This window comes from Mandrillus leucophaeus, unplaced genomic scaffold, assembly GCF_000951045.1.
Source record: "Mandrillus leucophaeus isolate KB7577 unplaced genomic scaffold, Mleu.le_1.0 Scaffold78, whole genome shotgun sequence".
Taxonomy (NCBI): Eukaryota; Metazoa; Chordata; class Mammalia; order Primates; family Cercopithecidae; genus Mandrillus; species Mandrillus leucophaeus.
In genome coordinates, this window is record NW_012108474.1 from 1,766,738 (window position 1) to 1,780,303 (window position 13,566).

The following is a 13,566-nucleotide window of genomic DNA, read 5'->3' on the forward strand; positions in this document are numbered from 1 at the left end:
GCCTCACCTCCACCCGCCTCACCTCAACCCGCCTCACCTCCACCCGCCTCACCTCCACCCGCCTCACCTCCACCGCCGCAGTCTGCCCAGCTCTCCTGGGCCATGCCTCTTGGCTCTGCCCTCAACACGGCAGGCTCAGGCCGGTGGGCGTGCCTCCTCCTTCCCCAGGGGGCAGTGGCTGTGGTAGGCGTGGTGCCTTCCCACCCACCCCATGGGGCGCCCCTCACCAGCATGCCCAGCTGTGTGGCCAGCACGGCCACGCGGGCCTCCAGCTCCGGCTCCCGCTCTGCCTCGCGCAGCGCTCGGGCCCCGCGGGCGTGGCCCATGTTCCCCAGGCACACCTTGGCCACATCCAGCCGCTGGGTCTTCACGCACATGCGCGCCATGTTCTCCCAGACGGCCTCACTGCGGGCAGATGGCGGTCTGTGAGGCTCCTGCCCAGCACCTCAGGGCCCCCTGGCCCTACGGCCCCTTCTCTTGGGGCAAGCAGTCATCAGGCACAGCCACCAAAGGGGCATGAGGAGGGGCCTTACCCATCAGCTCTGTCCCTGGGCAAGACTGCAGGCCATGCAGAGAGGTGCCTGTCATGAGTCCCACGGCCTCTCCAACCCCAAGAGGCAGGGACCGGGTCCCACTAAGAGACAGAAGGACCCCTTATGCAGGTCACCAAGCTCCTCCTCCTTTTCCCCTGCTCTAAGCGGCTGTCTGATCAGGAAACGTGGCCTTCCTGTGTTGCTTGCACACACAGGACCTGTTCTGAGACAGAGCCTCCTGCTCTCACCTGGGCCCGGGACTGCAGGACCCCTGGTAAACCAGCCCTGCACAGCAGGGGCCCTCACCTGACAGTCTGGCAGCCACAGGGTGGAGCCTGGGGGATGGGGTGCAGGGCCCAGACCCTGACTCAGCCCTGGAACAGCCAGGCCTGTCTCCCCAGGAGAGGTGACCCAGCCCATGCAGGGTTCTGCAGAGCCCTGGAGGTCTGCCGAGCAGAGGGCCCTGGGGGCAGGCCTGCAGACGGGCTGATCAGTGGGACACAGGGGACAGCACCTTCCACCCCAGCCCTGTGCCCCACTCTCGGGCAGTGAGTTTTGTGTGTGTGAAGGAACAGGGTGCCGAGCAGGCAGCTGCGTCAGGGCACAGGTGCAGGGGTGGTGGAAGTCACCCTGCCTCTTTGGGTTTTTTGGTTGTTTAAGACAGGGTCTCCCTCTGTTGCCCAGGGCTGCAGTGCAGTGGTACAATCACAGCTCACTCCAGCCTCGACCTCCTGGGTTCAAGCAATCCTCCCACCTCAGGCTCCCAAATACTGGGACCACAGGTGTGGGCTACCACGCCCGGCTAATTTTTCGTATTTTTTGTAGAGACGGGGTTTCGCCATGTTGCCCAGGCTGGTCTCGAACTTCTGAGCTCAAGTGATCCACCTGCCTTGGCCTCCCACAGTGCTGGGATGACAGGCATGAGCCACCGCGCCCGGCCCCCCGCCTCTTCGTGAGGCTTCCTGCCTTCTTCCCCTGCTGGCACTGATCCAGGCAGGACCAGAAATGACTGAGGCCTTGGTTTGTGTCGGCTCCGGGGAAGGAAGGCAAAGGCTGATGATGGCCACCCTGGGGGGATACGACGCTGCATGACAACTGTGTGTCCGCATGTGAGGGGGGCACTCAGCCAGGCCACCTGGTGGGGCTGGGCGGGAGGTGGGTCCAAGGCCATTCAGGGAGACCCCCCGGCAAGGGCCCTTGGGGCCGGGCTGGCCTGCGGCCTCAGCCCCGACGTGGGCTCAGGGCCTCGGACAAAGGTCCTGTTCCAAGCCACAGCTCAGTGTGGTCACCGAGCAGGGACAGGCAGAGGACGCACTGGTCACTTCCTGAATCTCTCTCCTCTCCCACATGCACCTCCCCTGCAAGCCCCCCAAAGCCACGTACACACGCACACACGGACGCGCACACATGCACATGGATGCACACACACGCACACACATGCACGCACACGCACACACAGATGCACACGCACACACGGATGCACGTGCATGTGCACACACACGCAGGAACACACACATGCGCACACACGCACATACTCCCACAAGCACAGGCAGCACACCCCGCGAGTGGCCTCGGAGCATCCCCACCCACGCCCACCCTCGCATTCCAGGCTGCTCCCTGCAGATAAGCCTCAGCCCAGCCCACAGTCTCGGCAGGGCAGCAGCCCTGCAGCCTCCCTGCTGGCACAGCCACAGGCCACTCTTAGGACTGGAGGGACCAGATGCCCACAGAGCCCCGAGCCCACTGTCCTGGTGAGTAAGAGGGGCTGGGGTGCGTGCAGTCGGGCATTTTCCTAATGGCCCTGCCTCCGTGAGGAGGAGGGGCCCAGGAGGACATCCAGGGAGCCCAGTCCCACCATGGTGCCTCTGTCTCCAGGAGGTGTGGGCTACCCACATCTCGGGTTCCCCGGCTCTCACGGAATCACAGGGCAAATGGCTCCGAGATGGCAGCCCCGGGCAGGTTCAGCGCACTTGCGTCTGAGTCTGGGGGCTGGAGGCGGGTTCCTGGGACAGGCCCTGTGGTGGTGCCTGTGGCTGCAACGCTGCATACCCAGGTGCCCACTCCTGAAAGCCGGCGGGTACTTTGTGCCTGGTTTTACATGTACTTGGGTGAATTCCATGGATGTGTTCCACCACCCAGGGACGCAGGGTGGGGAGGTGCGTGTGTCTTAGCAGCAACCGGCCCAGGCAGCCCCTGCTCGTAGGTTTATGTGGCAACAAGTGCCAGCTCAGCCCAGGGCCCCTGCTGCGTGGCACAGTCATGCCTGGAGCCAGGAGATGGTGTGTCCAAACCCATGGGCCAGGTCCTCATGGGGGTGCCAAGCGTCCGGGGGGCTGGGAAGTGAGCCTGCCTCCCTGCCACTGCCATTTAGACCCATGGGTGTAAAACATGCGTGTCCTCTGATGGCCTCGCGTGGGGCTCCTCGCAGCGCCTGGGTGCACCCACTCGGTTGGCACTGTGGTGAAGGTGACGCCGGGCGCGTGGGACCTCAGGGAGGTGCCCCAGGCAGCAGCGTCCTGATCTCCGATTCGCGCTCCTCAGTCTTTTGGCTTCAGAACTCCTGCCACCAACAGCAGCACAGGAGAGGCCTGAGCACCCACCCCACCTACCCCTAGACTGTGCTGCCCTCGGTCCTCCAGAGCTCCAGGCAAGAAGTCACATCTTCACACTGAAACAGCAGAAAACCAAGGCTTGTCTTCCTCCTCCATCCTGAGGTCCTGGGTAAGTCCACGGGGAAGGACCCATGGGTGTAAAACTGGTTTATAAACGGCTCAGACACAGCTTCCCCATGCTGAGACATGCTTCAAGACTGGGGGTCCAGGGCTCCCCCAAATGCTGCTGGGCCTCGCCCATCAGCTAATGATGCACGTGGAGTGCAGGGGTCACATCCGAATCTGAAAAGAAACATTGTGTTCTCACCGCAAGGCTTCAGTCAGTTCTACAGACCGGAGGGAAGGTGTGGCTCCTCCCAGACTCCTCATTTCTCTAACACCTGGCTGGTGGTGGCACTGGGGCCTCAGTGCGTGAGGCGTGATGGCTGCTTCATAAACAGCACGTTGTGAGACATGCAGTCTTTTTTATTCTCCTGTCCCAAAAGATTTCACGACTGGAATCTTTTTTTTTTCTTTGAGACGGGGTCTCACTCTGTCACCAGGCTGGAGTGCGGTGGCACGACCTCAGCTCACTGCAACCTCTGCCTCCCGAGCAATTCTCCTGCCTCAGCCTCCTGAGTAGTTGGGACAACAGGCACGCACCACCACACCCAGCTAATTTTTGTATTTCTAGTAGAGACGGGTTTCATCATGTTGTCCAGGATGGTCTCGATCTCTTGACCTTGTGATCTGCTCACCTTGGTCTACCAAAGTGCTGGGATTCAGGCATGAGCCACCGCGCCCGGCCCACAACTGGAATCTTTAAAAAATCTTCTGTTTGTGCACATCCTGTCCCCAGGCCCAGGTGTGGGGCTGGACAGGGCTGGGACCTGCCTTTACCTGCCAGGTGTGGCTCCTTTCCTCTCCCTTGTCCTGAAAACAACTGGTTCCTTCTGTCCACATCCAATTGCGGTGGAAAATCACAAACAAGCAGAGGAAACTGGCAGCCGACTTGGGGCTCAGCCGGGCTCCCCTGTGCTCTAAGCGCCCCGTCTCCCCCATGTGGAGGCCGCCTGTGGGAGCGGGAGAGAACCCACAGGTCAGCCTTGGCTTTGCTCTGGCTCCCAGGACCCATGTGTGACCGAGGACCCAGCCAACACACCACCAGATGCCTGCACTTCCATGTGCCCTGTCCCAGGCATTAAGTCTGCACCACGTGGGGCTTGGAGAAGCATGTGCTGGACGTGCGGCTGCCAGTGGAAGCTGGACACACCCTCCCACAGTCCCCTGCCTGCCAGGCCGAGGCTGCTGGGAAAACCCATGGGAAGGGCGGTCGCAGACCCGCCAGAAACGTCCAGACCCAGGCACTCTCTGCAAGCTCCTTCCACAGCCAGCCTCCTGCTCTGGCCCCCAGCAAGGCACCAGCCCCGTGTGATTCCTGCCTCCTCTCTAGAACGGCCGGCCAGGGCTCTCGGGACAACCTCGACTCCGGTGTGGGGTTCTGGGGTTTGTGCATCTGACATAAATTCCAAGAAGTAAACACCCTCTTAGTTCCCATCCAAGTCTTGAGAATTTCCTGTTGTCCCGGCCAGTCTGTGGAGTCACCCACATCTGCACTTCATCAGCCCCGCAAGGCGCTGGAACCAGAAGCAGATGGGCAGCAGGGACGCAGCCTTCAAAGGGCCCTGCAGAAGCTCTGCTGAGACCACCCTGTGTCAGGATGAGGGCGGCTGGCGGAACAGCGGCTTGACGATCGCGCCTGCTGAGGCCACCCCCTCCCTCCGCGTCCTTGTTCTGTGCTAGGGCTCCCGCTCTGTTGGGTTTGGGAGCCGCAGACACACGTGCGGGAGGGGGCAGTGGGACTCCACCGCGACCAAGACCCCAAGCAACAGGGAGAGCAGGAGGGCATGATGGGCTGGGGGGAAGCCCACGGCCCAGCTGCGAGTCCCCTTAGTGGGAGTCACCCCCGAGAGCCACAGATCCTCCCAGGAGGGTCGCTCTTAAATGCTACTCCCAGGCCTTCCGCCCTCCTGCACCCAGCCTCCCATAGCGCCAGGGGTTAGAAGCAGCGTGATGGCCGAGGGCACAGGGACCTGGAGCACCCCAGAAGTGCCAGGAGGGCGGGGCCGATGCTGGCCTCTGCGAACCAGGACCTCCGGGGGTGCTGCCGCCGTGTGGGAGCATGGCCGTGGCCTCCTCCCCACTCAACCTGAGGAAAGGACCAGAGGGGGCCGCTGAGACAATCAAATGTGTCCTCTGGGCTCTGAAACCCAGCACTGGCTTTTCGTTGGAGGTTAGCCATTTGAAGACTCCCGAAAGATAAATGGTTTAGTTAATTAAGGAGGAAATAAATTCTTCCCCCATGGAAACTTTTGGGAAACTTTCCTTTCAAGGCACCGTTCTGCACTGTGTGCTTGGGAACACTGAGTGTTTGAGACACGGCACCCCCCGTCCACCTCCCAGGAGCAGGGTACAGGCAGGAAGGGTTGGGGACATCCCCCCAGGGCCTTCTGAGCCACCCAGGAGAGTGGAGGCTGCCAGCACCAACGTGCCCCGCATGCCCCATCAGGTTCCGGGGGCCAAGAACAGAAACAGAAACAGCAACTTTTCCCTGGGCACAAGCCAAGGAAGAAGGGAAAGCAGAAACCCGACGGACGCATCTGCAGCGAACCCCCGGGGAAAATCCCACCACAGGCAAAGTCCCTGAGGAAGTGAGTGGAGAAACGTGTCTCAGGACCCAGCACGCACCACGGGCTGGAGAGGACGGAGCTGCTGCCTTTCTGGAACAGACACGGGGCGTGTGTGGGGAACGCTGCTTCACCTGTGGATATACAGAGCCACACGCCAACCTGTGAACCGAGACTGCTCCCAGGAAATGGCAGCTCTCGGAACTGCCCTGAGCCAGGGCCCCACGCACGGGCAGTGCACGGACAGGAAACGGTCAAAGTTCTGCTGTTACCATGGGCTGGGAACAGGACTCTCTGTCCCAGCACTGTCTTGGGCGTGTGCCCGTGAACGGTTTGCATGGATGTGGGACACCTGCGTTCACGAAGCTTTGGAGCCTGGGTGGGGTGGGAATCCCATGCCGGGTTTGGGGTCTCCGGAGACGGGACAGAGTATGAGACCCTCTCGCGGTGTCTGCCCAGCAGGGCAGAATAATTCTGAGCAGAATAGATGAAGACGCTTCCGAGCTCTCTGGCAGCATAAGCTCTGCGTGAGAGCCTGACCACTTACAAGGTGACCTGCCTAGTCCCATCCCCAGCTGTGGGGGGTGACCGTTCCCATCAATAGCAGAGGTGGCCCAGGCCCCACGTGACATTCGCCCTGTCCCAGGCCCCACTGAGAGCCCCACCTGGCATATCCAGAATCCTACCCTTCTTGCCACCTAAGAATGACCTGGTCCCGAGGTCCTCCAAGTACAGGTCCCTGGCCCCGCAGGTCTGGGTGAACTTGCTCCCTCCAGGCACACGGGTCTCTCCCCTTCCCAGCAATCCTGTGATATCTGCCCCCCTTTTGAGGGCAGCATTCCGTGATGGGGGCAGGCTTGGAACATGGGGGCGGGGGGAGGCCTGTGGTACCTATGGTCCTGGGAACACGGGTGTGGGAGTGGGGGACGGCTGTGGTACCTATGGTGCTGGGAACACGGGGGTGGGGGAGAGGTACCTATGGTCCTGGGGGTATCTATGGTCCCGGGGGCAACTGGATGGCTGGGGGGTGTGAAGTCCCCAGGGTAGGCAACAGTCCCCCAGTACCCATGGGCCTCCAGGCCCCGGGGGCCACCAGGCTCAAAAGCAACAGGCGAGACAAGGGGTCTGGCCCGCGCCCGGCATCCCTGGCCTGTCCTCTGGGACAGGAAGGTGGGGAGGGGCAGCAGGGGGTGGGCCTGGAGCAGGGCCTCAGAAGTCTCCCGGCCTTTCCCATCAGGAAGCACATCCTGTTGGTGTCTGGCTGCCGCGGCAGGGCCGCTATTTGTTGCGGTTGGCTACGCCCTCCGGCTCACCAAAAACAGCCTCAAAAACAACCATTTCCTCTCTGCTGAGAGCCAGGGAAGGCGAGCTCCGCGTACACGGGCGTCCCTGCGGCAGCCACTCGCTTTCCAGGACCAGCCAACTGCCCTAGAGGCATCTGCACAGGGGCCCAGGCGGTAGAGAGGAGCTGTGAACCCGCTCCACGCTGGTCACCCTGCCTGGAGCCTGGTGCTCACGGCGGGCCGGTGCTAAGAAGCGTGGCCCGGGCTCGACTCCCACTGCTGCCGGCCTCCCGAGTGACTCTGTTTTCCACTGCTGCAGGCGAGAAGAGGCACGCACGGCGCAGGCCGGCCTCCGCTTCCCAGGAAGACGGCGCACTCCCGGCCCTGGGTTCTTGCTGCTGCCCACCCTCTCCTCCCTGGGATGGGCCCCGAGGCGAGCGGCTTCAGCACAGGCCTGGCCCTGCTCCAGGTGCAGGAAGGAGGATAAGGCCGGGCCGAGAGGCGGCTCACCTGGACCGGCCCATGGGCCTCCGCCCGCGCCACCCCGAGGATGAGCGGTGATGTCCTCTAGCCACCCCTAGCAGCGTCGGCTCTCCCTGGACCCTGGACGTGCGGCTGTGGACTGGGACTTGGCTTTCTCCGGATAAGTGGCGGCACTGGCGACAGCGATGACTGTGCAGAGACTTGTGGCTGTGGCCGTGCTGCTGGCCCTAGTCTCACTCATCCTCAACAACGTGGCGGCCTTCACCTCCAACTGGGTGTGCCAGACGCTGGAGGACGGGCGCAGGCGCAGCGTGGGGCTGTGGAGGTCCTGCTGGCTGGTGGACAGGGCCCGGGGAGGGCTGAGCCCTGGGGCCAGGGCCAGCCTGGTGGACGCACGTGACTGTGAGGCGCTGGGCTGGGGCTCTGAGGCGGCCGGCTTCCAGGAGTCCCGAGGCACCGTCAAACGTAAGTCCACTTGTTTTCCTGATGCCTTCAGCGTGGCCGAGGCTCGAGGGCACACAGGAGACGCCAGGCGCGGACCTGGTGAGTGGGTGGGGAGGCCTGGCCCCTGCTCTGCCCCAAGCGTGGCCTCTGGACAGGCAGGAGCGGGCACTGGGTCTCCCAGGGAACCAGGCCCCACAGCCCCCTCTCCCTGGCCAGAGGCAGCCCCACACACCCCTCCTGCTCAGTGCAGAATCTGCCTCCAGCTCTTTTACACAGGAATTCATCTCAGGCATTTGGGTGGCCTTTCTGCAGTTACGCATAGTTAAGAGACGGGTATATTAATCAAATCAAGGAAAGGCATTTTTTCCTTGGTTGAAAACAATTATTATGGCTGGGCGCGGTGGCTCACGTCTGTAATCCTAGCACTTTGGGAGGCCGAGGCAAGAGGATTGCTTGAGGCCAAGAGTTCAAGACCAACCTAGCCAACATAGTAAGAGACCCTGTCTCTAAAAATTAAAAAAAAAAATACCGTTTCTTTACTCGTGAGTAAAATGAACAAGAAATGAGTAAAATAAACAGAAGTTTAAAAATGCACGGGTGAGTTCTGGCTTTGTTCTCACAGTTGTTGGGGTCTTTGAGGCGGAGAGCGGCAGAAGGAGATCCCCAGGGATGGGTTTCAGATGGGACACTGGAAAGGAGATGGACAGGGAGGCCGGGATACTCGGAAGGGGACAGGGATGCTGAGTGGTTGCAGGGGAGAGGAAGGGGCTCAGAAAGATGCCACCACACTGTGGGGTTTGAGTGGCAGGTGTGGGGCTGCATACATAGGAAGGCGCTTACAGTCACGGTCATCTCAGAAGTCACGGCCTGGGGACGCAAGTCTCCCAAAGGCCAACTCTCTAAAACTGCCGGCAAGGTTTTGACTCGCAGACACCCCAGTCTCTGCTGCAGAGCGTCCCAGGCTCAGGGTTGGACGCACCTTCTGCTCTGAAGACAATTCTGGTCTCTGAGGCAGTGCCTCTGCTCTAGGCTCTGGAGGGAGTCCCGGAGTCCTGGGGTAACACATACCACATGTGCCTCAACCACACAGCTCCACCCTCAACCTGCCGCACTCAGAACCCTCAGCGGGGAATGTCATCCCCATTTCGCAGGCAAAGAAACTGAGGCTTTGCAGAAGCCATGTGGCTAGGATGAGGTCCCACGAGGGAATTCAACGCCCTTCTGTCCACTCGAAGGCCCTCAGCTGCGCTGCACAGCCTGGACAGGGCACCTCCTCTCACGTCCTTCACCAGCAGGGACCAACAGCCGTCTTTTAAAAAGATCAAAGCCCATGAATAACTTCAAAGCTTCTACCGGCTCTCAGAACCCGGTGTCTTATGGAAAGCCCGAGACTTGGGTCTCTGCATGACTCTGGCCAGGCGCCCTTCTTCCAGACTCTGCCTGCTCTGCTGAAGGAGCTGCAGCCCCGAGACTGTGCCGAGCCTCTCACGGGGGCAGCGGTTTCGCAGGCCCTGGAGGTGGGGCCGGGTGTTCGTGTGCTTTGGGACCCTCACTGGCATCCAGCCCACAGAGCACCCCCCACCAGGGGAGGGAGTTCCCTGCCAGCCCTTGGCTGCAGCTCCGCACCTCCAGGCCTCCTAACTGCTGCCACCAACACCCACATGTGGCCCAGGCAGCCCAGTCTCAGGGAAGTTGGGAGCCTTGGCGCCCCTCCCTGTTGCTACCTCTTGCATTCCTCCAGTCACAGGGCCGCGTGTAGCCTCTGGGGCGTCGTTTGCATCTGTCCCAGGTCCCCGGCTGTCCACTTGCTTAGGCCTGGTCACCTCAGGCCAGCAGGACACACGATCCCCTCACAGAGCCCCCTGGACAGCCTCCTGCTCACCTGCCTGCGTCTACTGCTCCTCCCTGAGCCCTGGTCAGCCCCTTGGACAATATTTACAACATCCTCCTGCAACTCGTACGGCATCTGCAGGTGGCTGAGCCTCAGCGAACCTGAGCAGCGAAGGTTTGTCCACATGAGGGAAGCGTCACGGAAGCTCCGTGTGAACGAGACTCAGTTCAGGAAAAGGAACAGGCTCGATGGGTAACTTTTCTTTCATTTTTAAATTTATTTTGAGACGGAGTCTTGCTCTGTCACCCAGGCTGGAGTGCAGCCACCACATCCCCCAAGGCCCCAAGACAGGGACGCACCCAGCGTCTCCCTTGGCCGTGCTGGTGTCTTCCTCCTGCCTCTCTCGCCTTCTCCTTCACCAACGTCCATCTGCACTGGTGCCCACCTCTCCAAGCCCACGTGCTGTTCTCCTACGGGGTGGCCCCTCTGTCCACACAGCCCAGCAACATTTGCTGCCCCCACTCACGTGCACCCGTGTCCCCAACCTGGCGAGGGGCCGCTACCTGCCACCGCCGCACGTCAAGCCTGCAAAATCCTGCCCATAACCTAGGTGGGCCTGGAAGTAAGCCCTGGCGAGGGGCAGCAGCTCCAGCCTGGCCACCCCACTGAGTCCGGCCAGCTCCTAGCATCTTCCTTCATGCCTCGGCCAGCGTTCCTTGTAAAATCACCCAGCACGCATGATGGGCTGCGACCCTCTGTGCTGTGAGGCTGGGTGCTGCTTTGCTCACAATTCCATCCCGAGAACCAGTCTAGGGTTGGGGTGGGGCAAGCCAGGGAAGGCAACGTCACACCGCGTGTCGCCTCACACACGCCAGGGAAGGCAACGTCACACCGCGTGTCGCCTCACGCAGGCCAGGGAAGGCAACGTCACACCGCGTGTCTCCTCACACAAGCCAGGGAAGGCAACGTCACACCGCGTGTCTCCTCACGCAGGCCAGGGAAGGCAACGTCACACCGCGTGTCTCCTCACACAAGCCAGGGAAGGCAACGTCACACCGCGTGTCGCCTCACGCAGGCCAGGGAAGGCAACGTCACACCGCGTGTCTCCTCACACAAGCCAGGGAAGGCAACGTCACACCGCGTGTCTCCTCACGCAGGCCAGGCCATCCTCAGGGTTTCTGGATGTCGCTGAGGTCCGCGTGGATGTCTCCGGATGGCTCTGTGTCCCGAGGCCCTACCCCATGGAACACACAGAGTCAAAATCATCCAGCGCTTGTCACTTGCAAACATCAGCAGGGGCCTGCCTGAGGGATGGGAGATGCGCCCCGGACATCCTGAACTCTGGTCAGGGCAAACAGGGCTGGACCCAGGGCAGAGGGGCCTGGTCTCGACTTCATCCAGGTTCAGGCCCTCCTGTGCCCCTGCCTGGGGTGTTCTGTGGCCTGTGGTGAGTGGGACTTTCATTGCGGATCAGGGGCTGTCTTTCCCTGTGAGAGCTTGGGGGACCAGGGAGGCCTGAGGTCCACCTCACAGGCCATATCCAGCGCGGGTCTCAATTTCTGCTCCTCACTTCGTCTCGTGTTGGACATTTACTTCTTCGCTCTGTGTTTCGAGCGTTCTGTCAGGCATCTGCAACAAGGTGGCTCGGGAACAGATGACAGTATGATTGAATCTTGATGCAGGTGAGCTGGAGCCTGGCGCTAAAGGGGAGCCCCACCCCTCTCTCCGGTGGCTCCACGTGTCTCCGTCACCACGCACGCCCCGCCACACATCAAATGGGCACGTGAGACCCTGCCTGAGTACAGCTGGAGGACAGAGCTCCCGGGCTTCAACCCTGCTCAGCCAGGACCCAGATGAACCACGTTCTCACCAACATCTTTGAAAGTCAGAGGCCACCACGTGGGGCCACACACACAGGCAGCACCACAGGAACCTGTAACACGCCCGAGCTGTGAACGGCAGCTCTAAACAGCTTTCTTGGGGCAGGCGGGAGCGTGGCTCAGACAGGAAGGCTCGGTCAGGAGTGCCTCCTTCCTGGCAGGGCGGTGGGTCTGTGGGTACCGCTGTGGTGAGCCACGTACCCTGGGGACTCGGAGGCTGCACAGTGGCTTGTGGGGCGTGGTTGCTGCACAGAGCCCCTGCCATGGTGTGTGGCACAGGGCTGTGTGCCTGGGGCTGCCAGGAAGGAAGGCTGGGAGGCCAGGGGCTGAGGGCGGGAGGACAGGTCAGGGGTGCGTCTGCACATGCCCAGCTCCCAGGAGCCTCGGTCACTCAGCCTCACAACTACGCGTGCAGCTGTGCCTCGTGCTCAGGCCCACCTCGGTCATGCCATTCCGGGCTATGCCCCTCCCGGGGCAGCCCTGTACCCCTCCTCCCCCTTCATTCCGGTCTTTCCTCCCCTCCACGGCAGAGCTCAGAGCCCTGGGCCAGGAATCTGAGCTGCTGCACTCTCAAACATAACCTGCTTGATGTTTTAGTGCCTCCCTCATTTTGCAATGTTTAGAGAAGCAGAGGCTTCTGGACGGAAAGCATTGCCAAGACAGTTAAGAGCAAAGATGGCACAGCACCGTGCCACAGATCCCGCTGGAAGGGGCCTCCAGAGCTCACACACATCCCTAACGCGTCGACAGGATGCCCTCAAAATGCAGGCCTCATTCCGGTCCCTGCAGGCTGCACATGGTCACTGGTCGGGGCTGGCTGTGGAGCCCGCGGGAGCAGTCAGGAAAGTCCTGCCAGTCTGCCGGGGCAGTGTCTGCCTAAACCCTGGCTCCTGCTGGTCCCACCTGCAGAGGCCCTGGGGCAGGTAAGAAACCCAGGGCAAAGGCACCCCACACCTCAGGCCTCACCAAGCTGCACAGTGCCACGCCGCCCCTCGCCTTGGGCCTCACCAAGTCGCACAGTACCAACATTGCCCCACACCTCAGACCTCACTAAGCCACACGGTGCCAACGTCGCCCCATGCCTTGGGCCCCAGCAAGCCACACAGTGCCAATGCCACCCCACGCCTCAGGCCTCAGCAAGCCACACGGTGCCAGGTTGAGGTCAAGCACATCTCTGCCGTCCTCTGGCATTTCCAGTGCTCTGGGCTCTGCCCCTTCCTCCAAGCACTCTGGCCCCACGGCTGCCTGTGCCCACGCTGAGCTAGATCCTCACCTGCTGCCAGGCTTTCCCGCTCTCCCTACGGGGGACCCTTGGCCACCAGGCTGGCTCTCAGCCCCCGCGTCTGTTTCTTCTTTTGAGAGAACCTTGCGGGAGTGCTATGGTTTCTAACTCTGCAGTTACTTTGAAGATGAAAGAACGTGAGCTCTCAGTTACGTGGCAGCGACGCTCACTGGGGCGTCTGTTTTGCTGCGAGAAAAATGAGTGAGAAGCCGCTGCCGCTTCCCACTGCCCTGTCAGTAGTGCCCGCCTGTCCACGGGCTGGCAGCACGTTTGGCTCTCCCCCTTGCTGGCGGAAGGCTCATGGTGCCACGTACCAGCTGCTCAGACTCCTTAGCAGCCTGGGGGCCCCCGTGCCCCAGGGTCCTCCATGCCTCCACTTCCTGTGCAGTGCCCTCATGCCCTGGAGGCCTCAGGGCTGGGGGTGCCGCCCAGGCTGTAGCGGGCACGCTGGAAAAGCCTGGCACCCAGGAAGGAGAGCTCCCTCCGCCCTGAGTGACAGGAGGGGGTGCTGCGGAGGGAAGCAGCCTGAAATACAGTGGGTAGGATGGGGGC

General features: G+C 61.7%; 2 protein-coding genes across 3 annotated transcripts in view; one reads left to right on the plus strand and one right to left on the minus strand.

Moving 5' to 3' along the window:
- The window catches only part of IFT140 (intraflagellar transport 140), a 115,834-nt gene that overhangs the window by 17,703 nt on the left and 84,565 nt on the right, over positions 1 to 13,566 (minus strand). The window contains exon 20 of the mRNA XM_011966937.1: positions 228 to 405. Coding sequence (XP_011822327.1) covers positions 228 to 405 — 178 coding nt within the window. The remainder of the gene's footprint in view (positions 1 to 227; positions 406 to 13,566) is intronic.
- Positions 2,176 to 13,566, plus strand: part of TMEM204 (transmembrane protein 204) — a 29,639-nt gene continuing 18,248 nt past the window's right edge. Inside the window, exons 1-2 of one of the 2 annotated variants that reach the window (XM_011966936.1) lie at positions 2,176 to 2,284; positions 7,414 to 8,042. In XM_011966936.1, the coding sequence (XP_011822326.1) occupies positions 7,763 to 8,042 (280 nt within the window). In that variant the 5' untranslated portion in view covers positions 2,176 to 2,284; positions 7,414 to 7,762. Of the gene's footprint in view, positions 2,285 to 7,044; positions 8,043 to 13,566 lie in introns of those variants that run through there. The other variant, XM_011966935.1, reaches the window with a different exon arrangement.